Raw genomic sequence first — 24,970 nt, forward strand, 5'->3', positions numbered from 1 at the left:
TGAAGTATGTTTTGTTTTAAATATACATGTTGTCTACTTCATGCAACTTTGCTATGTATTACTTCTAGAAAACAATATCTTTTATATTGCATATACTCCAAGTTTTGTCATCATCAAAAAGGGGGAGATTGATGACCCAAAGATTGATTCATAGATTGATTTTGATGATCACAACACCTTGAAGTATAGATACTAATGTTTATGTTGCAAGAAGAAAGATATTTATTTTGCAAGGAACATAGCAAGTTGGAAGAACACAAGAAGGCCTCCAAAAGCACTCAAGAAAAGTTAGAAGAAAGCTACAATTCATTGGCCCAACTTTAAAGTTCAAAAGATTCAAATTGGAGGAGCAAACTCAAAGGAAAATTCAAAAGAATAGTCTTCGAGTCGACTCCTGAGGAATTCGAGTCGACTCCAATGGTTGCCGAGTCGACTCCAAAGAAAGCGAGAGTCGACTCTCAGTGGTACACAAGGGAAAACTCAGAGAAGCAGTTTTTGGACACTGAGATTCGAGTCGACTCCCACAAAGTCCGAGTCGACTCCAAAGACAGAACAACCCCAAGACAGAAGACGGTATTTTCGTCTCTGAGAGGCGAGTCGACTCCAAGACAAGTCGAGTCGACTCCAAGGCAGCGCGGCTCCAAAATACAGAGGATCAGTTTTCCGACTCTGAGATTCGAGTCGACTCCCAGACAGCTCGAGTCGACTCCAAGGCAGCGCTACACTAAGATGGCAGAAGACCAACTTTCGGAAACTGAGAGCCGAGTCGACTCCAAGGAAGTTCGAGTCGACTCCAAGACTGGATGAGCCAAAAGACAGAGAATCGGGAGTTCGGACTCTGAGATTCGAGTCGACTCCCAGGACAGTCGAGTCGACTCGAGTGGACAAAATTCAAATTTGGATCCACGGACTACAGAGGATGAGCCGACTCCAAAATTGCCAGGTCAGCGCCAGAAGTTGGCGAGTCGACTCCGGGTTAAGTCGAGTCGACTCCCAGTCAAGACGGCAACTTTAATTCAAACTTGGAACAGTTGCCGAGTCGACTCCGGAAAAGCTCGAGTCGACTCCTGCTACAGCCGAGCCGACTCCTGATCGCGCGAGTCGACTCCAAACCCAACGGTCATATTGTCAGGAGCTGCAGACTGGTTCCAACGGCTCTATTTTTGTCTCTAACGGCTATATTCTTGTTTCCACTCCATCTAAAGCTATAAAAACAAGAAGAGAGCTAGGGAAGAATGCATGGAAGTGGGAGAGATCATCTAGGAAAGAGATCTCAAAGAGATTACAAAGGAAATCTCCCATAAGCACAAAAGGGCCATCCAAAACGAAATAGAGAGAAGAAGAGCATCCTAGTGAATCCGAAAGCTTCCTCTCCATCCGTGTGCTGCCTCGGGGATCCTCTACTTCATGCCAAATCAGAGGAGGATCAAGTAAAGAAGAAGCCGAGCTCCTCCATCTTCAAAACTCGTTTGAGGGCTTCTCTTTACTCTATTTGTTTATATTGTCATATCTGCTTGTTTAAGAAGCTTTGATTTGTTTTTATTCTTTGTTTTAATATCTTGTAACTTGATTCAATCAAGGGATTGAATCAAGGGGTTAAAGGTTTGTTGGTGAGCCAAAGGCAAAACCAACGGTGTAAGGTTTGTTGGTGAGCCAAAGGGAAAACCAACGGGATTAAGGTTTGTTGGTGAACCAAAGGGAAAACCAACGGGGTTAAGGTTTGTTGGTGAGCCGAGGGTAAAACCAACGTGTAAGGGTTTGATTGTGAGCCCGGGAAAACAATCGGAGTGGTTCTAGTCGGTGAGCCTGGGAAAATCGACCGAGTTCGTTGTGCGCTCGTAAAACAACAAGTTGGGTTGTGAGCTTGTAAAACAACCGGCTGTAATCGGTAGGATTATAGTGAAATTTCCAAGAGGTCTTGGGGAGTGGATGTAGGTGCTGGGGTGCACCGAACCACTATATGTCCTTTGTGTTTGTAATGCCTCTAGTTATTGTCTAACTAACACACTTACTTACTTAGATAAATTGCTTGCTTAATTCTTATCCGCACATCTTTTAGTTGCAAGCATATTTAATCAAGTCGAAGTCTATACATCAAAACCTTGCTAAGTTTAACTTTCACTGTGTATCTATACAACTTAGCATAGTTAATCAAAAAGTTTTAGAAGTAGCATAAAAGTTTTAAAAGACCCAATTCACCCCCCCTCTTGGGTTGTATCTACTGGGCAACATTTTTAATTTTGATTTATTATTTTTTGTTGACTTTATATTTTTATTTGTATTTTCTATTTTACTTATATTTGATCTTGAAATTTGATTTTTATTCACATTTGTTGTGTTATTTTGTATATATCTTTAATTCTCTTTTTTGTCTTTGTTTTTATTTTATGCTTCATGTCTCATATTTCTATTTCATAATTTTTATTTTAGTTTTTCATTATTCTAACTTTCTATTTTAGAATGTTTATTTTTAATTTATTTATCTTTTTTATTTACTATATCTATATCTTTCTCTAACATGCATTGTATGTGTCAATTTGTTAATACGCACGTGTATAAGATGAAATATACTCCAATCTACTTTTTTCAATTTTAAAATTAATAATGAATCATCAAAATTGAAGATTCATACTATTGATTATGACCTATACCACTAAAATTCTTAGAAATGAAAAACAATATATTTTGATGTTTTCTAACTTATGCATTATATAGATATAGATATGAATAGCTTTCAGTATACTAATATATTTATATTGAGAGAGATGGATTATACTCTTCTCGGGCGTTGGGGGGGGGGATCTAAATAAGATTCATATTATTTATCAAGATCTACACCATTAAAAATATTTAAAAACCATAAATTACATATTTTAGTGGTCGCTACTGTTAGCTCTCTCTGAATTCCTTCCAGATTCACTAAGAAGGTCCAAGCACATGCGTTCTGTTTCTCCCTAACAAACCTCAAACAAACTCCCATCCAGAATGTTCCCAGGAGAGTTATAAAACCTCTGTCTCACCTCCTCTTGTTGATATGAAAGCATGAAATGTAATCTCATCATCTTCTTCATCCACTCCTCTCTCCTTCCTTCTTCTCGAACGTGTTTCAGTAACTGGCACTTCAGTGCCAGCTACTGTTCACTATTGTGCCGGGGTATAATAGTCTAGATTAATAGCTATTTCATGGTATCAGAGCAGGAATCCTCCCTGTGCGTTAGTGGGTTCCTGACGACCTTTCTCTCGCTCACAGTTCATGTCATCCGACTCAATTATCCTTGAAGTGATCTTACCTCCTCTCGACGACGAAGCCATGGCGTCTCCTGGATCAACAAACAAATCCAATGAAGCCCACAGAAGTTTCTCCAACTCTGCTATCTCCCCAAATCTGAAATTTCTCATTACCAGGATTCAATCCTTGGTTCCAACTCAGCTCAGAGCTGAGAACTACCTTACCTGGCGCTCACAAATCACTCGTGTCTTCAAGGCGAGTGGTTTTCTTAACTTTCTAGACAATACAGCACCCTCAGTGTCCTCCAATGATTCAGAGGAATTCGAAAATTGGTTGTTTACAGACCAATTTTTATCCACTGCGCTGTACTCTACTATTTCTCCTCTTCTTCCTTTTGTGGTCAACTTAGAACACTGTCACCAGATCTGGAGGACTCTTGAAAATCGTCTGAATTCAGCCACTCAGACACACATTATCCAGCTAAAGAATGAGCTACACAATATTCGGAAAAACAATTTGTCAATGCAACAATACCTCAACGAAGTCCGATCAAAGGTTGATGCTCTGGCAGCTGCTGGAGCTAACCCAGAAGCAGAGGATATTATTCTCTACATACTCAACGGCTTACCAACCTGCTATGACTCCTTCGCCACTGCCATTCGAATTCGTTCTTCCTCAATCACTCTTGATGAACTATATGCTCTCCTCTGTAGTGAGGATTTCATCATGAACTCCAAAGAAAAGCAACACTCTGCCTTCGATAATTCATTTGCTTTAATGGCAACCAGAGGACGCGGTCGTGGCCGTTTCTTCTCCACATCTCGGGGACGTGGTCGCTCAAGACAAGGCGGCTGGTCTCCATCCTCTCACAGCAGGGATTCCACATCTCTCATCGAATGCCAGATCTGTCACAAGCTGGGGCATTCAGCAGCTCGCTGCTGGTTTCGCATGGATCCCAGCTATCAAGGCAACCCACGCCCATTCAACCGTCCACAAGCTCACCTCGCTCATTCCACTACCGAATCTTCTTCTGGTGATTGGATTATTGACAGCGGAGCTTCATTACATATGACACCAGATTCATCATTAATTCATCAGCCAAGTTCCTACTCTGGCTCAGACAAGGTTATCCTAGGAGATGGCTCTTCCACGGATATTACTCATACAGGTTCAGGTATCCTTTATACTCCCTTACACACATTTCACCTCCCTACGTTACTACATACCCCACACATATCAAATAACCTTCTTTCCGTCCACAAACTAGCTTTGGATCATAACTGCATCCTCATCTTTGACTCCTCTGGTTGTATGATCAAGGACAAGTACTCCAACAAAACTCTATTCCAGGGACGATGCTCTGATAGTCTCTACAAAATTCCTTTCACCTTCGTCCAGTCATCTCCTACAGCCTATACAGCATCTACATCCTTCCCTTCTTCAATCTGGCACCTTCGTCTGGGTCACCCGGCCAACAAGGTGCTGCAACATCTCTCCAGCAACCTCCGCCTTCGTCAGTCAACTAACCACTCTTCTCTCTGTGAGCCCTGCTGCATGGCCAAAAGCAGTCGTCTTCCCTTCAATTCACACTCAAGAACTACAAAGTCACCACTAGAACTCATCCACTCCGACGTCTGGGGTCCTTCCCCTCCAAGCTCCGATAATACCATTCGCTTCTATGTGTTGTTTGTAGATGATTTTACACGTTACTCGTGGGTATATCCTCTAGCTCGCAAATCTGATGTATTTGATAAATTTTTACATTTCAAATTCCTTGTTGAACGACAATTCAGTCACTCCATTAAACGTTTTCGCTCTGACGGCGGGGGTGAATTTGCTAATAATCGATTCCACTCACTCTTCTCCTCTCTTGGCATCGTTCATCAATTCTCAGCACCGTATACCCCAGAGCAAAACGGAATAGCCGAGCAAAAACACAGACACTTACTTGAAGTCACTCGCAGCATTCTCATTCATTCCTCTCTACCCACAACGTTCTGGATTGATGCCCTGCTCACAGCAACGTATCTAATCAACAGGTTGCCTACACCGACTCTCCATTTTCAATCTCCATTCGAAGTACTTTACAAACAACCTCCAGACTACAACTTCCTCCGAACATTTGGTTGTCAATGCTATCCCTGGCTACTTCCTCAATCCCATAGCAAGCTATCTCCTCGTTCCACCCCTTGCATCTTCATTGGTTATTCCCCAAACCACAAGGCCTACAGGTGTTATAACCCAGCTACGGGAAAAGTCCTCATCTCCAGGCACGTCCGCTTTGATGAAACTAACTTTCCTCACTCTTCCTCTCGATCCACTACTTCAGCACAGCCTCCTCTTCTGCCCTTTCCCTGCCTTGTACCACCCTCCTTACTACCCAGCAATTCACACATCATTCCCATTTCCTCTCCTCCACATTCACCACAGCCAGAACCTCTCGTCTCCACTTCTACTGTGTCACCACAACCAGATGCTCTAGTCTCCTCTTCATCCAAAAATAACACATCTCCACCACCCGCTCGCCACCACATGATCACCAGACAGCAAACTGGTTCCCTCAGACCCAAACGAATATTCTCACTCCTCAGCACCTCACCAAAACCCTCTGAACCAACATGTTACACAAAGGCAGCCACGGATATGCAGTGGAGAAAAGCCATGTCCACAGAGTTCGACGCCTTGCTCAATCAGCACACCTGGGATCTGGTACCTCGGCCTTCCTCTCAACAGGTTCTCGGATGCCGATGGACATATAGAATCAAGAGGAACTCAGACGGATCCTTAGCTCGATACAAAGCCAGATTAGTCGTCCAGGGATTCAAACAACAATTTGGCATCGACTATACTGAGACATTCAGCCCAGTCGCCAAATTCCAAACCATCAGGCTCCTCCTTGCTCTAGCAGTTACCAAACACTGGCAGGTCCGACAACTAGATGTTTCTAATGCGTTTCTTCATGGGAAACTAGAGGAGTTGGTCTACATGGAGCAACCACAAGGCTTCAGCGATCCTCAGCACCCAGACCACGTCTGCCTGCTTCGGAAAGCCATCTACGGTCTCAAACAGAGTCCCTGGCAATGGTTTGCCACTTTCTCCAATTTCCTCTTACAACATGGCTTCAAATCCAGTGTTGCTGACCCGTCTCTATTCTTCTCCCATCAAGACAATGCTTCAATATATATTCTCATCTATGTGGACGACATCTTGCTCACAGGAGACTGTCCCCAGGCCATGACAAACTTGTTTCTTCAACTACAAGGTCATTTCCAGATGAAAGACCTGGGCCAATTATCTCATTTCCTAGGCATTCAGGCTACATTCTCTACCCATGGAGTTACACTCAACCAAAAGTCCTATGCCCTGAAACTTCTTCATAAGGCAGGCATGCAGGATTGCAAACCAGTGGCATCACCCCTTCCTTTGAAACAACCTGTCTTTCCCAACGGCTCGGATCTATACTCAGACCCTACACATTACAGATGTCTCACTGGGTCTCTACAATATCTGACTATTACCAGACCGAACCTTTCCTTTGCAGTAAACTATCTTTGCCAATTCATGCATAAGCCACTGGAGATACACTTTCAGCTTCTCAAGCGGGTACTTCGCTACATCAAAGGCACTGCTGATCTCAGTCTCTTCTTCAAACCTGGCTCTCTTCAGCTCTCTGCCTTCTCCGACTCAGACTGGGCAGGGGATTTCAATGACCGGCGATCCACTACAGGATACTGCATCTACCTTGGTCCCAACTTAATTTCATGGTATGCAAAGAAGCAACCCACGGTCGCCAGATCCTCCACCGAAGCTGAATACAGAGCTCTAGCAGTCACTGCATCGGAAATCATATGGCTTCGTCGTTTGCTATCCGAGCTCCAAATACCACCTTCTGCATCAACTCCCTTACACTGTGACAATATATCAGCGTTGGCCTTGGCATCCAATCCTGTATTCCATGCTAGGACTAAACATATTGAAGTAGACTATCACTTTGTAAGGGAGAAAATCCACTCCGGCGAGCTCTGCACGGCTCATATAGCTTCCGACGATCAGCCAGCCGACATATTTACCAAGGCTCTCTCAACTCGCCGTCACCGTGCTCTCTGCACCAAGCTGATGCTGATTACCTCACCATCATCTTGCAGGGGGATGTTAGCTCTCTCTGAATTCCTTCCAGATTCACTAAGGAGGTCCAAGCACATGCGTTCTGTTTCTCCCTAACAAACCTCAAACAAACTCCCATCCAGAATGTTCCCAGGAGAGTTATAAAACCTCTGTCTCACCTCCTCTTGTTGATATGAAAGCATGAAATGTAATCTCATCATCTTCTTCATCCACTCCTCTCTCCTTCCTTCTTCTCGAACGTGTTTCAGTAACTGGCACTTCAGTGCCAGCTACTGTTCACTATTGTGCCAGGGTATAATAGTCTAGATTAATAGCTATTTCAGCTACTCTACGTATCTGATGGAAAAAATATTAAATACCTCAACCTCGGACGAGACTGACCTCGATAATCTCGGTACAAATCGAGGCATGTGACTTTGACCCCAAACGAGGAACCAATTGACTAAGGTGAGCAACTTTGCCTCTGATCGAGGAGCCTATCGATGCATGACGACAAGAACTGACAGTTCTAGTAATCAGTCGTCTTGACAACGACTAGCCGTTGCAACAGCTCTGTATTCGGTGCACGGGTCAGTACCTTATGCTGCCCATGCCAAGACTGAAATACTAGCCACCATCTAACCATTAGTGCATGCCGACCCAAGTAACGACAAATCCGACTCTTCTATCTAAAGGGGCAATTTGGGGGACCTCAAGTACGCAACATAATACACTATATGATATCAGAATCACACTATGCTTAAATTTTCATTCTTCTATATTATTGCCTCTTTACTTTGACTTAGGCATTGAAGGGTCTCCTGCTAGAAACTCTCAGGCAAGTGGACTTTCTGCAGGTTGTCCCCAGAGAAGACCAACGCTCGACATCTCAACCAGTTTGCTCAGCTTATCTCTAGCCAACCTCAGAGTCGTCCGAACTACGTTTCGCTCTTAGATCAAATTGGTGGCAACAGTATCAAATGAGTGCAAAAATAAATAGTTAAAATAATATGGACTATAATTTGCTATGAACTAAGCATTAATATAAATTAATTTTTAATATATATATATATATATTAATATATATAGATTATGATCAACGAGGGAGATTCTCAATTTCAATATTTTGTAATATATTTAAGCATACTAAAATAATAAACATGTGCATCTCTATAATGGTACGAGATTACTAAAATATACGATTTTTGAATAGATAGTTTTAGCAGCACAGGCTCAATGATCTGAATTCTCGTCTAAAATCCCAAAAGCAGCATCTAAATTCCCAGCTTTTTTTTAAAATTTTTTTCGGTGCCCATCACAGTGTTATACTCACGCCGCTCCTTTGGCTGCCCAAAGATCAACACACTATAGCTAGAAGTATCAGGCTATCTTTCTTCTTCGTCTTGTCCAACCACGCGAATGCCCCTTTGAGATCGCCCAATTTGACCATGGATTGGATTGGATGGCCACGATCCGGGAAAAGAGTTTTGGGCGTCGGAGTACCTCACTGGTTCGGAGTTTGGTTCCTCTGCTCCTCTCCTTCCTCCTACACCACTGCTGTCACCGCCGTCGGGCTCGCCGGAGCTCAGAAATTGCCATTGGAGGAGAGTGAGAAGTCGAGGACGAAGGTAAAGGGAAGAGTCAGCAGTTTTAGCAATTTAGTCCCACATCGGACGCCGAGAGAAGTGTCAGACGGAGGTTGGTATATAAAAGGGGAGGAATGGGCATCAGAAAACTCATACCTTTCTCGGCCTTTTGGCTAAGATCAAGTGTAGTATCTGTTCTTATCGGTTTAATATCTGATACGTGGGCCATCGGCCCACCATGATATTAAATTAATTTCTTGGGGGGGGAGGGCCCACCACAGTGGCTTGCCGCTGGGGTCCTCGCGCGTCGCCTATGCGTTGCACTGCTACATGGGCCTGGCGCACCCCTACCAAATCTGAAACTAAGTTTTATTCTCCTTTTAATGTTTAGGTGATACAAAATTTTGATTATATGCAATTAAGATAGTCTTATTGTCAATAGTCCACGGGCCCCGTTTGTATTAGGCCCATGCAAAGAGAATTTTATGACAATTAGTACGTGTATCAATATACAATAAATTCATTATTAATTGTTAAATATATGGTAATCCTTTTGTCCCGGAGCGTCCAAAACAGGCTTGGGCTTTGGTGACGGGCTTTGGGCCTGGCCAGGCAGACAGAGCCTGAAAATTCGGCCCACCCTTGCATGAGTTGGTCACAGTATTAAGCTATCCAACTTATCTTCAAAAACTGTGATGTGAGATCGCCTCCCGACGAAAGCAGTGTTGAGCCGACGTGGTTTGGAGATCCCTGCGGAGTGTGGGGCTTGCGGTGCAGACGAGTCAGTGGACCATGTACTATTCGGGTGCACTTGGGCGAGGTTGACATGGCAGTGGACGGGTATCTCGGAGGAGGCGTGGCGGGAGAGGAGACTTTTCCTACAGATGATACGATAGTGGCTGGCCAGTCCCCGGACATGTCAGGAGGCCATCCGAGCGACTTGCACCGCCCATCAGATCTGGCTGGCAAGCAACGCTCGCACTTTCGGTGAGCGCAGGACGTCGCCGAGGTTTGTTGCGGAGTTTGCTCGAGTACTAGCGATGGAGTCCAGACCCACCAGCCCTTCAGACACGACCTTGATAGCTCAGGATACCTGGGGTTCCCTCTCTGCTCAGGCAGCTCCTCGGACGGTGTTCTTCACCTGGGAGCCCCCACCCCCGAGTCTCCTCAAGGTTAACTTTGACGGATCAGTGCTGGATGGAGGTACACGAGGCGGGGCAGGCTTCGTCATACGTGACCCTCACTCTAGGGTAGTGGCAGCGGGCGGTTGCCGACTGTTCGACATATCAGTTCCAGAAGCAGAGTTGCGAGCTGCCTGGGCCGGCCTTCGCCATGCGCGGCAGGTACTGCGGGCTAGCTCGATCATCTTGGAGGGCGATTCGACCACAGTCATTGGGTGGATTCGGCGTGAGAGCACTGGCCATCCTCTGATTCGGGATATTAGGATGATGGTAAGGGATGGTGCGGCCTTTGAGGCCAAGCATGTATTAGGGAGGCCAACGAGGCGGCTGATTGGGTGGCTGCATACACGGCACACCACTCGGGTTACGCCCTGTGGGCAAGAGAGCGGGAGCTGCCATACGTGAGATTCTGTATTTTGATGTTCTTGGGTGTATTCGGACAAGCGTTATCTGAAGAACCCGTTTAAGCAAAAAAAAAAATAATAATAATAAAAAATAAATGTGTTACTAGTAATTGTAATAGCTAGTGATGCATGTCTGATGCCTTGTAGCCAAGTGTATTGACCTTAAATAGACTCATCAAGGCCTCCTCGGCAATCAGTCCCATCAACAAGGTCAAACTTTTCACATATGCATGATTATTATGGGTCTTTTTCTATTATCATGTTGATGCCTCCGCATTTAACTTTATTATTTATAACATACAAGGCTTATGAAATTATCATGAAGAAACCCATTATCCAGGTGTTTGTTAGATGTGTCAATCAAGACCAGTTTGGTGCCCTTATGATTGGTTTGATTCGGTAACCGTTCTCTTTCTATTACTGCATGCAACCCATCTTGTCTACAATCAAGTGTGTTATTCTTATATTCTTTGTAAATAATGCTATTTCTTAAGGACATGAGTGGGCTAGTTTTTAAATAATGAACAATTACTTCATTAACAGTTAAATTGATCATTGATGGTTCTTAACATTTATTTTATTAAAGCTTAAAGTAGATTTGGGCATGATCGGTCGTACTGCCAAGTACGGGTTGTACCATACTGTACGGGAGAAAAATCGGTATGAAATTTAACTTCAAGTCGGTACAAGTTGTGTACCATTCTGTACTGATCTATATCAAGACGTACCGAGATGTGAACCGGTCCGTATTGAGGCATATCGAGATAAAAATTGAAAAAAATAGTTAAAAAAATAATTTGGTACAGAAGTGTATCGTACCGAACCGTACTATATTGAACCGAATCATTGTAGGACCTCAAGTGCGCAACATGACGCTTTGCACGATATCAATGCCACACTCTGCTGAAATTTTCTTCCTTCCATATTATTACCTTTCTCTCTGACTTGGCATCGAAGGGTCCTCTGTCAGAAACTTTCCGATAAGCGGACTTTCTGTAGGCTATCCCGAGAGGAAACTGACGCCTGACATCTCAAACTGCCTGCTCGGCTCATCTCCAGCCGACCTCAAGGTTGTCTGAGCTACACTCGAACCTTGTTCCGGATCCGGCAATAACAGTATCAAATGAGTACAAAAATAAATGGTTAAAATGATATGGACCATGGTTTGCTATGAACTAAGCATTAATATAAATTAATTTTTAATATGTATATATTTTAACATAAATAAATTATGATCAACAAGAGAGATTCTCAATTGAAATATTTTGTAATATATTTTAGCATACTAAAATAACAAAAATGTGTATCTGATATTGGTACCATGTATAAAGCAGAGATTATTAAAATATATTGTTGGGGGAAAAAAGGTTGGGTCCGAGAAGGAGGCAACCAAGCATCCCTCCGAGCAGGAGGCAACCGAGCATCCCTCCGAGCAGGAGGCAATCAAGCCTCCGAGCAGGAGGCAACCGAGCATCCCTCCGAGCAGGAGGCAACCAAGCCTCCGAGCAGGAGGCAACCGAGCATCCCTCCGAGCAGGAGGCAATCAAGCCTCCCTCCGAGCAGGAGGCATCCGAGCGGTAGATCACCATTATCGTGTTCTCCCACGAATCGTGCCGTGTCCTTGCCAACAATCGATACGAATGGTCTCTCCAGACATTCAGCTTACGCAATAATTAAAGCGTATGGCCTCTCCAAATGCCTAGTTCACTCAACAATCAATGCATGTGACCTCTGCTGGCATGTGGCTCACTCAACAATTAAGGCGCATGGCTCCTGTTGTCTACGATTGCTTAGCTCCACACGGCAAACCTGTTTGGCCATAAACGACAACATAGTTCCGTAGTAATTCAAAGACTTCGGCCTGATCTCCTACGAGGACAGCATTGATTTACACGATCGAGCATTAACTTCCACTGTACGTCCAATAATACGGCAGTGCTTTTGCTCTGTCCCATCATAGGTAAACCCATTCCCCCTATAAATAGGGAATTCCTGAGGGGGGAAAGGGGGATTTTTCCGGACTCTCTGACTCGCGCTCCTCTCTGGCATATCTTTGGGCCATCTCTCTGACTTAAGCATCGGAGGGCTGGCGCCGGAAAAACCCGGCTACTGGCTTCTTGCAGGTCTCCCGGAGGACGCCGCACATCGCCGGATCGCCGCCGTTTGCCAAGCTTTCCCGGAGCTCCTCCTTCCCAGCCCAGTGGTCGCCCCCGGGTCCAAATTCCAACAACATATATGATTTTTGAATAGATTGTTTAAGTGAATAGACTCAATGATCTGAATCCTTGTCTTAAGATTTCCAACACTTGGTTGCGAACCCAAAAGCAGCATCTAAATTCCCAGCTTTTTTTTTCCAGTGCCCATCGTAGTGTTATAGTCTCGCCGCTCCTTTGGCAGCCCAAAGATCAACACATTATAGCTAAAAATATCAGGCTTTATCTGATCTTTCTTCTCCATCTTGTCCAACCACGCGAATGCTCCTTTGAGATCGCCCAATTTGGCCATGGATTGGATTGGCTGACCACGATCCGGGAGAAGAGTTTTGGGCGTCGGAGTACCTCACTGGTTCGGAGTTTCGTTCCTTTGCTCCTCCCCTTCCTCCGCCACCGCTGATGTCACCGCCGTCGGGCTCGCCGGAGCTCAGAAATTGCCATTGGAGGAGAGTGAGAAGTCGAGGACGAAGGTGAAGGGAAGAGTCAGCAGTTTTAGCTTTTTAGTCCCACATCGGACGCCGAGAGAAGTGTAAGACGGAGGTTGGTATATAAAACGGGAGGAATGGGCTCCGGAAAACTCACAACCTTCTTGGGGGAGAGCCCACCACGGTGGCTTGCTGCTGGGGCTCTCGCGCGTCGCCCATGCGTTGCACTGCTGCACGGGCCTGGCGCACCCCTGCCAAATCTGAAACTAAATTTTATACCCCTTTTATTGTTTATGGGATACAAAATTTGGATTATATGCAATTAAGATAGATTTTTGTTGTCATTAGTCCAGAGGTTCTGATTTGTATTTGGCCCATGCAATAGAATTTTATGGAAGTTAGTAAGTGTATCAATAAACAGTAAATATATTATTAATTGTTAATTATATGGAGGTGATTTAGAATTACCGTCATTAGTATAACCAAACGTTGTGATCTCATCACTTCCATCCACATCACTTTTAATTCTGGGACGATCATTCCATACCAAACACCCCCTTTGTACCTATGAGTTGGTCGTGGTAATATAATATATTATATATTATATAATATATAGGCTATGGGTTGACAGCGATGAGCATCAAATTTTAGTCTACATAGGCTATTAGATCCAGAACTTTATCCAAAAAAAATCTACTTAGAATTAATTTAGAGACCTTTGGTGTTGTCTAATGCACCCGATGCTAGGCTAAACATATTCCTCCACGGATTATCGCGAACACAGAAATATAGTGGAGAAGGAAATGGAATCCATGTCTGCTGTATCAAAAACAAAGACTCTACCTGTTCGCAAGCTAGCACCCTCCTCATATGATAGATTATTCATAAAAATAAAAATTGTTTCCCGATAAAACCTCTAGTTCTAAAACTATATTGGCTACTGGGATTAAAGCCACCACTCTTTTTCCCGAGCCAATTATATGCTTGATAAAATAACAAGTACTAATTATATACTATTATTGACTGCTATTTTGAAAATGACACAGAAGGAAAAAGCATGGGCAATTGGATTTTCTGAATTCAAATTTTCCAAACATTCAAGAAAATATTCTTTATTCAACAAACATTTTTTTTCAACTTTGTATTTATTAGTTATTCTGGAATTGTTATGTTATTTTCAAATCATTATAGCATGTAATAATTACTCTTTATCCCAATGGCAAAGAAAATTATTTGTGTGTACATAGTTGCAATAATTACTCTTTATCATCTTCAAGGAAGGATGCAGGATACTTGCAATGACAAGAAGCAAATTATTTTTCTAATTTACCACAAATGGTAAAGTGGAGGAGATCTATAGAAGTTAGCCATAGGCTTTTAACGGGGGGCGCTCGTTGGCAGAGACGAGAAGAAAATGGTTGACCAGTGGCAATTATACTACACTATGGAAATAGTTAATTGTATTGGACTATGACCAAGTTTTACGGTGCACCCTAAAGTGAAGTCAAGGTTGAGTTAAAAGGGCTACAGCCCTCAAGAAGTGAGCCCTAATATAATAATATGATTGGGTGAAGGAGATTTGGGTCAGCCATCCTTTTGCTAGACCCCAGACTCAGACCTGAAATTTTTTTGCAAGTTTATGTTTGCACCCAGTCTTGACCTATAGGTTGGTTCCGGTTCCATAGCTCTCGGTTACAGCCCTTCGATAATTTGTCTAGTGAAATGGCTCTGGAAAACCTCTGCTCTCAGCATGCTTGGAAATTTGAAAGAATTCCGCTTCATCTTCATATTTGCAAAACAACTAGCCATCTTTTCTTTTTCTTTTCTTTCTTTTTCCCAAAAACAAAGCATTTTCACCCTTGGCAGAGACGATTACAACCCTACACTCAGGTACTTACAAGTTCTTTTCGAATGCTTCAGCTTGTATTTGTGTACATCCACTATGCATTGATTGAGATCACTTTGTATTTGTTTGAGCGTAGGGGTATAAAGCCTAGTATATTTCAATTCTCGAGGGAAAAGAGAGAGAGAGAGAGAGAGAGAGAGAGAGAGAGAGGCCTGCTTGTGCATATATAAAAATAAAATAGATATTTCAGCAAATTCTCCATCAGGCTTTAACCTCTTGAAGTGCAGGGATGGAACAACAGGCAGTGGAAATCTACTCTAGTGATGTGAACAGCAAATTCTTTGGATAACTTTTGGGACGAGAGAGGTACTTCATGAGGACCAGGGCTTCATATATGTGGTATCAAGGGCATTATCAGCAGCAAAAACCTGTATCATTTCATTAACTGAATTCACCAAAAATATCAACTACTTTCTACCCAGCCAAACTCGGACCCAATGAGAATTTTAACTGACTATATTTTCCCAGCAGTTTATTTCTTTGAGACTATCAGGTTTTATAAACAGGCAGACTGTAATTTCTACCAGAACACCTCAAAACGTTCATACGTAACGAATTGGTATACAAAATGTGTCGTTTTCTTAAAATTATACATGCTACCAATACACCACAAATGCATTGTCAGTTAATGTACATTACAGCTGATATGTATCCTGGAAACAAGGTAAGATACTCTGATGATGCCAAACCTTGAAAAGCAAGTCCAGTGTCTGCAACAGTTCCTTGTATGCCTCAATCCGTGCATTGATATGAATATGAAGAACTTATATCATTCTTTCTAAACTGCATTAAGTAAATAAAAAGGACAAAAAAAAAAAAAAGTTAGTTGCATATATGGTAATGGAAAATAGTCAACTTTCACTAGGTATCTTAAGGACAAGAAGTTGCAGGCAGAGTCAGAACCGTTGTTGTCAGCGATTGTTCAGATGGTGAAACAAGACTTGTCCAGAAAACAGGATCAGGAACTGGATCAACAGAGTTCCAACTGGTCCTCAATGGTGCAGAGAGAAGAGGAGAAGATGAGTATGGAGTTCTTTGGACAACCAATTCACTCAAGCCTAAGGTGACTCCAGATCTATCAAGCCCGCCACCGGGAAATAAGAGAGGTTCCACCTTCCCATGGTCCATTTCCTTGTTAGAAGTATCATCCTTCGGTTCTGATGTCTTTGATGACCTCTCTAGAAAATTCTTGAAGGCTTCCGACTTGGATAAGATACTGCATGCAGACAGACCTTGTGCATGAGGCTTTCCTTTACGAGCAAGGCCAAGAGAAGGAAGCTGGTATGGCTCAGTGGGTTGTACCGAGCACTCTAGAGTTCTGAGTTCTCTACTGACATCTGCATTGGAGGTTGATTCTGACTGACGTGTTTTCTTGGGAACCCACCACCTGATATAACTTGTGAGATCAATTTTTCTCTCCATGCCAAAGCCACCAGCATATTTCCCCTCTGTAGCCGGATCCCTACTTGTACCTTACAAGGAAGTAATCTAGATATCATCTAAAAGACTGAAGGTTGTTTGTTTCTAAAAAAAACCTGTTAAATCTAAATGAAAGATGCACCATTTGCAGACTTACTGCAATTCAAGTTGTTGCAATATTCATTTCCAATCATCTGTCCAAGCGATGCATCCCATCGTGTACTTTGAGCTTGCCTGTGAATAAAACAGTGAGTAAACGAATTGAAAGAATTTATTATTTGCAAGACAAAATGCACAACATGAAGGTCTAATAATACAAAGGATGAGCTGCTAAAGGAGTAGATCTTTCATGAAGTACAACAAATAATAGAAGAAATTGTGTGAATGTACACATGCATCTGTATGAATGTACCTATATGTCTATAGGCTAAAGTTATAATACTTCCACTGGAGCAGCAAATGACAAATTTACCCCTTGTATTGCATTAGATAGTTTTATATGCATGGGGATATTTTTGTCATTTGGCCTCAGCTGCCACAATGATTGCTTCACTATTTAGTGCACCTGTGTCATAAGCCAAGCGACAAACATACTCCCATGCATAGAAAGATATCTAAGTGCAATATATGGAGGTATATTTGTCATTTTCTAGTAGAAGCAACTTACAAAATTGCTCCAGTAGGAGCATTATAACTCTATCCACATATGCAATTATATATGCATATAAGTCAGCATTGAAAAGAAGATAAAATCATGAAATTTGTTGTGCTCAGCTTATGGTTGAGCTAAGGTTTTGTTATCTTCAAAATCACTGTGTACCTGCAGATGTGCATGTAGACAAGTATATATTTACTCAAATGCTGCCAAAAATTGGTATACAAAATTGGTATACAAAAATAAAATCTAAGAAGTAAATTGACATCATCAAAAGAACAAGTAGTATGCAAGTTCCTGCTGCAAGATACTGTTGCCTGAAGTGTAACTATATTCATAACCACCAAGGCGATTCCCATATATTTTGTATCTACTCACAACTTTCAATCATGTCAGCTTAGGTGCTCCCCTCAATTATTTCTATCCCTTCAACACAGATTCAAGCAATCTGATGTGATATTCCTCAAAAATTTAGAATTGTCTGATGGATTAGTTGAACATCTTCTGGATAATTCCTGCTTTAGTTTTTGGAGTTGTTGAAGTATTTACAGCTAATAGTTGAAGCATGGTATGCTGAACCGGCCCGTACCGGACCGGTCCAGTACAGCGGTGGAAAACGGTACCTACCCGTACTGGTCCGAACCGGCCCATACTGGCCCGTACCGGCCCGATCAAATTTTTTTGGACTTTGGAGGCCGAACCAGTGGTACCGGTTTGAACCGATCCGAACCGATTTGGTGGCCGACCGGTATGCCTACCGGTACCGGTTCGGCGATCCTTGAGTTCAAGAGGGCCTATTTTGAAATGGTGCCTCAAACCGTATTTTGGGGTGAGATATGAAAAATATTAAAAAAAACTTCAAATAGAAAATGATTTCCTTCAAGGTCTTTTTTTATTATCAGTTTAATCCTTGTTAACCAGCTTCCTAGGGGATTCAACAATTAGATTTTGGAAGTACAATATGGTTCTTTTTATCATTTTTTTTCAGTCAATATCTCTTTGTTTTTGATCGTTCCTCTCTAGATAGCTACTCTTGGATATGTTATTTCTCCTGCTACTCTTTTAAAGGATGTGCAAGGAATAACTCACTGTAAGACAGAGCAAATTCCTCCCCATCTTTGAGAGAGCAAAGCCTCCAAACTTTGTAAGAAAATCTTTTATGGAACTGTCTGACTTTTTCCCAACAAAGTTTTACTATAACCCAGTTGATATAGTAGCAAGGTATTGGCATAAAAGACAAGATTTTTGTTCCATTATTCAAGGAGCAAAACTTTTGAATTTAATTAAGCTATCCAACTTATCTTCAAAAACTGTGTCACTAGTTAATGTAATAGTTAGTGATGTGTGTCTGATGCCTTGTAGCCAAGTGTATTTACCTTAAATAGACTCATCAAGGCCTCCTCGGCAATCAGTCCCATCAACAAGGTCATACTTTTCACATATGCATGATTATTATGGGTCATTTTCCAAACTATCATGTTGATGCCTCCACATTTAACTTTATTATTTATAACATACAACGCTTATGAAATTATCATGAATAAACCCATCATCCAGGTGTTGTTAGATGTGCCAATCAAGACCAGTTAGGTGGCCTTATGATTGGTTTGATTCAGTTACCATTCTCTTTCTATTATTGCATGCAACCCAACTAGTCCACAATCAAGTGTGTTATTCTTATATTCTATGTAAATCATGCTATTTGTTAAGAACGTGAGTGAGTTAGTATTTAAATAATGAACAATTACTTCAGTAACAGTTAAATTGACCATTGATGGTCCTTAACATTAATTTCACTAGAGTTTAAGGTAGATTTAGACATGGTCTGCTGTACCGCCCGGTACAGGGTATACCATACCATCCTAAAAGAAAACTAGTATGAAATTTAACTTTAAGTCGCTACAAGCCCTATACTACCCGTACCGAGACGTACCACTCCGTACCGACCTGTATCGAAGCGTACCGAGGTGCGTACCAATCCATACCAAAGTGCGTACCGATCCGTACCGAGGTGTACCAAGATAAAAATTGAGAAAATGGTTAGAAAGCTAATTCGGTACAGAAGTGTATCGTACCGTACCATACTCTACCGAACCAATAAGGTACCGATATGGTATCCGGTACCGAGATTGCGGATCTTGGATTTAGGTCTTGTGCACATCTACCATTCTGAAGAAAAAACTATTATTTGCAGCATTCTTTCTTGCTTAACTAGTATTAGTGTCATCTTCACCTCTATTACGCACAACATGGATCACTAAAACTGATGATAGCTACCTCCTGAAACTATTGATTGTTAGCCTCCTACCATCATTCCTGAGCTCAGAGCCAGCAATATTAATTGCAGATCTCTCAGTTCGGTGCATAAGTTGTCTGACAAGATGCTCCCTCATTACACCATTGTCTGCTAATGTTTTATTGCTTGTCTAATTATACTGCCTGCATGACACTGCATTTTTTGCACTTTTCAACCTTAATGTAAATTTTCAGTATATAGCAGACTGCCAATTGATAGATATGAGATTAACTAATAATTCATTTGTAGCCTTCTAAACATTTTCAATTGACCCTGCTGTTTCCTGGGGACATATGAAGCATACATAATTGCTCACTTTTGTTTCAAGCTAATTATCATGCAATGCTCAAGCCATCACTACAATTTACACTTCAGGGACACCTAGTTGATTTGGGAGTTCTTATTGAAGTCCTAATACATCTTTTGAGGAGACAAAACCAGGCTACAGTCTTCTGAATAGGCAAAGGACTGCAGCAAACAGTACAAGTTGTTGACCATCATTTCCTAGAAGTTGTTATTTCCTCATCTCCATCTCATCTTTTCAAATTGCCAACTTATAGTTGAAATGCCTTAGCTTACGATGGAAAAGATGAGGTACTCATCACCAGTTCATGAAATAAATGAAGCTGGTACATCGAAAGGCAGACAGAAGAGAGCTTCCAAGTGGGGACCTAAGTGGGGGATAGAAAGATTACAGATTAAGCCAACAGTCGGAACACACCCACCAAAGGTCTCTGATGCAGGGCCCGGAATACGTTGTCAGACCCATGATGAGAATAGAAACCATGTCGATCTACAAACATCCTCAGCCAATTTGAAATTATGATTGAACATTTTAGTGTTTCTCTCCGTCAGATACACAAGAAGAGTGTTCGCGTTGGATTGTTCTGAATGCTTCCTATTGGAATGTAATTCAGTGTTCCTCCAGATGGACCAGAAGACATTCAAACTTGGTCACTGAAACTTCATGTAAACACAACCATAAGCTTTTTCCAGAGTGGTCCTATCAATCTGCAACAGAGAAAAACATGGTTCCATGTTCCATTTGCAACCCACACAACACACAAGTAGGATTGACTGGGATATCTCTTTTCAAGAGATTCTCCCTTGAAAGCATCCTAACATTGGATTGGAGCCATTCAGAGACCTTAATTTTGAGAGATATAATTAAATTACAAATTTCTGAGGATCCAGCACATCTTCTACCACCATAGTTTAGCATTTAATAAACAAATTTTGATGAGAAATTCTCTTCAGAATCCATCACCAAATGATAGAATGACACCTGATTATCATGAATAGTACTGTACAAGATATATCTGAGAAGAGTTTTTAGCTAAATAAATTTCATAATACATATTACATAGGGTGTAACATAAGGCTAGGCATTCTGTTTCATATAGCTTTAATTCTTGTTTCATAACTATAAATCAATCTTATAACCCTCAACAAATTGATGCCTCAATCTTATAGTCCTCAACAAATTGATGCCCTAGAAGAATGCAGAAAACGAAACCATTTTTGTTGTCACTCTAAATTGACATTGCAGAAATATAGTTTTTATTTTCTTTTTTTCTTTTTTATTTCTACCTAAATTTGACAATGTTAAGGAAAAGCGTAAAACAGAATTGAGATTCCTTGTGCAATACTAGGGTCATAATAGGTTATGTCAGAGAGACCACTTGTCAGCTGCTTGATAAGAAAACCAACATATGTTCCTACACCCCATTGTCATCTAATAGCAGCCTAAGCTATGGAAATGAAATTTCACCCTACAATGACCAATATGCATGCAGGAGATGTCCACCGGACAAATCATTGGATTGCAATGATAGGCTGAGGGGAATAATATAGGCTTTTTTAGGCAGAAACAGTGAACATGTATAATATACATTAACATTACATACCTGGAAAGTCCGCGATATTTAGGAAACCCTCGTGAGAAAGCACTGCTTTTTCTGCAGCAATTGACCATTTTACATCAATGATAACAGCAAAAGAAAAAGAGCACTCGTGCTTCCAGTATAGATGCATACCTTCTAAGAGACACAAGATATTCTTCCTTTGAAACCATCTGCATTTCTTCAAGATCTCTTGCATAATCACTAACCTGCATATGAAATAAAAAGGATAATGTGCATCCGTGGATACATGATAAAATATTTAATGACTTTGCCTCGTAATTACAGGTTTACATGTCAAGACTCAAGAGCCTTAGAACTACCCATTATAAGTCATTAAATACAAAACCATGTAATCTTTTCTTGTTACAGGCAACCAAGCATTTAAAACCCAATTGTTACTTAAAAGTAGAACCGTATATATGTATATATGCAAAGTTCTTTTGTGATCTCAAGCATGCATTAAACAGAATCCTTTAAACCACTTCCTAAAATTTGAAAACCATGAACTACTCATTCAATTAATCTAAACCACAGTTTGAAGTATTTTAAATGAATAACATTTTGCACAATTTGTACCAAAACATTGTAAGAGCCAGAATGACCCAAGGCATGCATATAATGCATCAACAGAACTGATCCATATAATGATGCAATAATGTAACATATTACAGTAAAAGCAGATACATAATAATACAACTAGTTCTCGTACAAAACTTCTGGAGTATCATATGTTGATTGATTGCACTATTCAGGAATACTGTAGTTATTTTTAGCAATCACATGGTTTTTTAAAGTTTTTACCTTCCTGACTATTTGATTTGAAAAATGCTAGTTCATATATCTTGTTGGTTGGAATTCTTTATATAGTGTAATTCACATGTTTAGGGCTTGTTTATACAACAAAAACACAGGCTTTTACTATCAGTTATTATGCTAGAATCATTTTATATGGGATAAGAATCAATTTAAGTGTTCAAAACTTGTCTAGTTTCCACTAAAAACAATTAGAACTAGCTAGATACAGAAGAGGTTTTCCTAGCATATTTAGGCATGCTGGTTACATATTTAGTTGTATCTTTCTGTGGAGATGCATGCTAGTGATAGACAATGTATAGTGTGTCTTGCATGCTATGCCAATCTGGCAGTCCCTGACCAGCACAAGCAAGATACACAATATTTTAATGTTAGATATAAGCATTCAAATTATTCAAGTACAGTACTAGAGACACTTGCTATTATCTATAAAGAAAACCAAACTGCATATTTCTGAGTACACTTGTGATGCCACGTGGCCACAATTGGTCAAGATTTTCACTAACTAAAGCCACAAATAATGACCAAAAGTACAGATTTATATATCTCACAGGGAAGTTAATGAGCGTCCCAGCACCCCAATATTTCAGAGCAGCAAGATCATAAGCTCTAGCAGCAGCCTCCTCGTCATCATATGCACCTGTATTGCATCAGCATGATAAAACATGTAAATTTAGAAGAACTTCCAAATTAAGCTAATAATAAACAACCACAATAAATACCGACTATAAAAAATTTGTTCACATACCTAAGTATACTGAATAAACAGTTTGTGCACCAACCAAGTTCCATGCAAATCAGGAAAGGTTAAGTTAGAACTTTAAGTTATTATAAATAAAAAAGAAAGTGAAGATTCCATATTGCCTTATAGACATGATTTTTTTCACTGCAATATGCCCATAGTCCTCAAAGACTAATCAAAGTATTCCATGTCATACATCAGGTTTAGAATGTAAATTTTTTTACAGTTACCTTGTTTTCCTTTCTTATTTTGGTTTTGGTTCCAGGTGCTTTTATCCCAAAGGTGAGCCTCATATCGACCTGTCCATCTGTGCCTATCATTTGAAACAGAGAACATCCAGCTAGCAGTTAAAATCTAGGTAGTACAAATGAAAGGAGATATGAAGGTGCAAAAATCAGACGTGGTTCCATCATAAAGACAACGAATAATGAGTATCTAATAGCTATAATCCTCAAAAATCAGTACTTTACAAGGTTAATTTATTATAAAAGACACAAACAAGAACTAGTATTATGTCAATGTCAGCTTGCAAATTAACCAATTAAAAACAGAAAGCCCAAGTCGCCGCAATACAACTACTGAATAACTTGCAAGAGAATAGGACAATTGAAATCAAATAACAGCAGGAAACTTGGGGAATAGACTAAAACGTCTAAGAACTCACATAAAAGAAAGTGGTAACGTAATATACGCTACCCTGCATGATAAACATTCAGTAATTCCTTAACTAATTATCACTATGTAATCGAAATCTCTGAAATGGTTCTTTTAAATTATCTGATTCATTATAGCAGCTCGGAGGCCAAAAAGTTTGGTGTTTCATACTCTTGTTATTCCATTGTGTGATTTCAGGCACCTTTCCATAATCATTCTTATCTCACTTTCCAAGCTGTGTAGTTTAGGATCAAATCAACAAATGCAAATCTAACAGGACTGATAAATGACAGTACGCAATCATTTCCATTTCTCGTTCCGAAGCATTCGATCAAACACGTTATGGAACGGGGATCGGAAGCACAAAAACATACGACCTTCGCACCATCTCTTGAACCATTTCAGAGAAAGAACTGGATTCATTCGGTTCAAGCACAATAAGAAGATGGAAGTTTTACTCGTTTGGATTATTACCGGGTGACTCCTCTGTAGATGGAGCTCCGCTTGCCGGCGGCGCAGGGCGGCATCCGGCTGATCCGCTCCTTGGCGGTGCACACCCTCTCCTTCCTCGCCTTCTTCAGCCCCCCAAAGCTCAGATGGTCGCTTCCCACCGCCGCCGCCCGCCTCCCCTCCGACGACCCCTCCCCGCCTCCCCCCACCGCGGCCTCCGCCTTCGTTAGCCCGGGGTCGGCCGAGGACGACGAAGCCGCCGCCATGAGAAGCGAGTTCAGAGGACTGAACGAAATGGGTGTTTTTTTTTTCGGTGGATTTCTTAGAGAGGAATCATTTCAAATACGGCGATGTGGGAAGTCGACTTCCGGTGCTTTTGCTGGGATTTCAAAACGGACGGACCGCCCGCTAGAAAACTCGCGAGCAAAGGGACGGTGGGGGTGGGGAGCCACGCGGCAGACTCACGTGGACTGCATCGGGGGAGGGGAAGTGGGAATCCAAGGCCGGAACAGTTGCTGACTCATTACTTTCAGACAGGCTTAGATCTTGGGGGATCCAAGGACTTGCACGGTCTAGAATTTGGTGAGGAAACTTCCAAGACTTCCCACGTTGGAATATTTTTGGCAGGAAGATATATATAGGGTTGAGAGGATGAGCTAACGTGGAATTATAAAAAAATATAAAATATTTTTAAAAGTTATAAAAAGTAAGATATTTTTTGTCTAACAAAAAATAGGTAGATTGATAACCTACCATAACAGAGAATAGGTTATCAATCCCCTATATATATATATATATATAATTTAAATAAATAACCTCCTAAATATCAAATTTTATATAAATATTTTTTTCAAAATTGATATTTACGTGTATATCTTTGTAAAATACTTGTTTTGCTATTCTATTTTTTTTTATCCTTATTTTTGCATATATACCATGTCATCTAATGTCGTTAAAAAATTAACGGTTTTAAATTAAAATGACTAAAA

At 41.2% G+C, this 24,970-nt stretch overlaps 1 protein-coding gene and 1 non-coding gene across 2 annotated transcripts; one reads left to right on the forward strand and one right to left on the reverse strand.

Annotated features, from left to right (window-relative positions):
• The first annotated feature begins 9,071 nt into the window (after positions 1-9,071).
• On the forward strand, positions 9,072-9,269 carry LOC148699630 (U2 spliceosomal RNA). The gene has a single exon (XR_015974544.2). It is a non-coding gene; the product is annotated as a U2 spliceosomal RNA (small nuclear RNA).
• Positions 9,270-15,488: 6,219 nt separating this feature from the next.
• On the reverse strand, positions 15,489-24,552 carry LOC103716427 (Integrase-type DNA-binding superfamily protein). Its single transcript, XM_008804409.5, has 9 exons — positions 24,006-24,552; positions 23,108-23,190; positions 22,884-22,892; positions 22,687-22,775; positions 21,455-21,528; positions 21,326-21,376; positions 16,625-16,701; positions 15,952-16,520; positions 15,489-15,831 (listed from the first exon to the last, which is right to left on the reverse strand). The coding sequence occupies exons 1-9, from the start codon at positions 24,245-24,247 to the stop codon at positions 15,781-15,783; spliced, it is 1,245 nt and encodes a 414-aa protein (XP_008802631.3). The 5' UTR covers positions 24,248-24,552; the 3' UTR covers positions 15,489-15,780.
• Positions 24,553-24,970: the final 418 nt, after the last annotated feature.

This window comes from Phoenix dactylifera, chromosome 17 (genome assembly GCF_051530095.1).
Source record: "Phoenix dactylifera cultivar Ajwa chromosome 17, Ajwa_hap1_PhDact_Kaust_v1.1, whole genome shotgun sequence".
NCBI lineage: Eukaryota > Viridiplantae > Streptophyta > Magnoliopsida > Arecales > Arecaceae > Phoenix > Phoenix dactylifera.

Bases quoted from the DNA above. Each gene is read 5' to 3' on its own strand.
- LOC103716427 (XM_008804409.5), bottom strand. From the start codon at position 24,247: ATGGCGGCGGCTTCGTCGTCCTCGGCCGACCCCGGGCTAACGAAGGCG. The intron at 23,191-24,005 runs GTAATAATCCAA...TTCAAATGATAG, and splicing joins ATCTACAGAGGAGTCACCCG to GCACAGATGGACAGGTCGAT. The intron at 16,702-21,325 runs GTATGTAATGTT...TTTTATTCACAG, and splicing joins AAATATCGCGGACTTTCCAG to GCAAGCTCAAAGTACACGAT.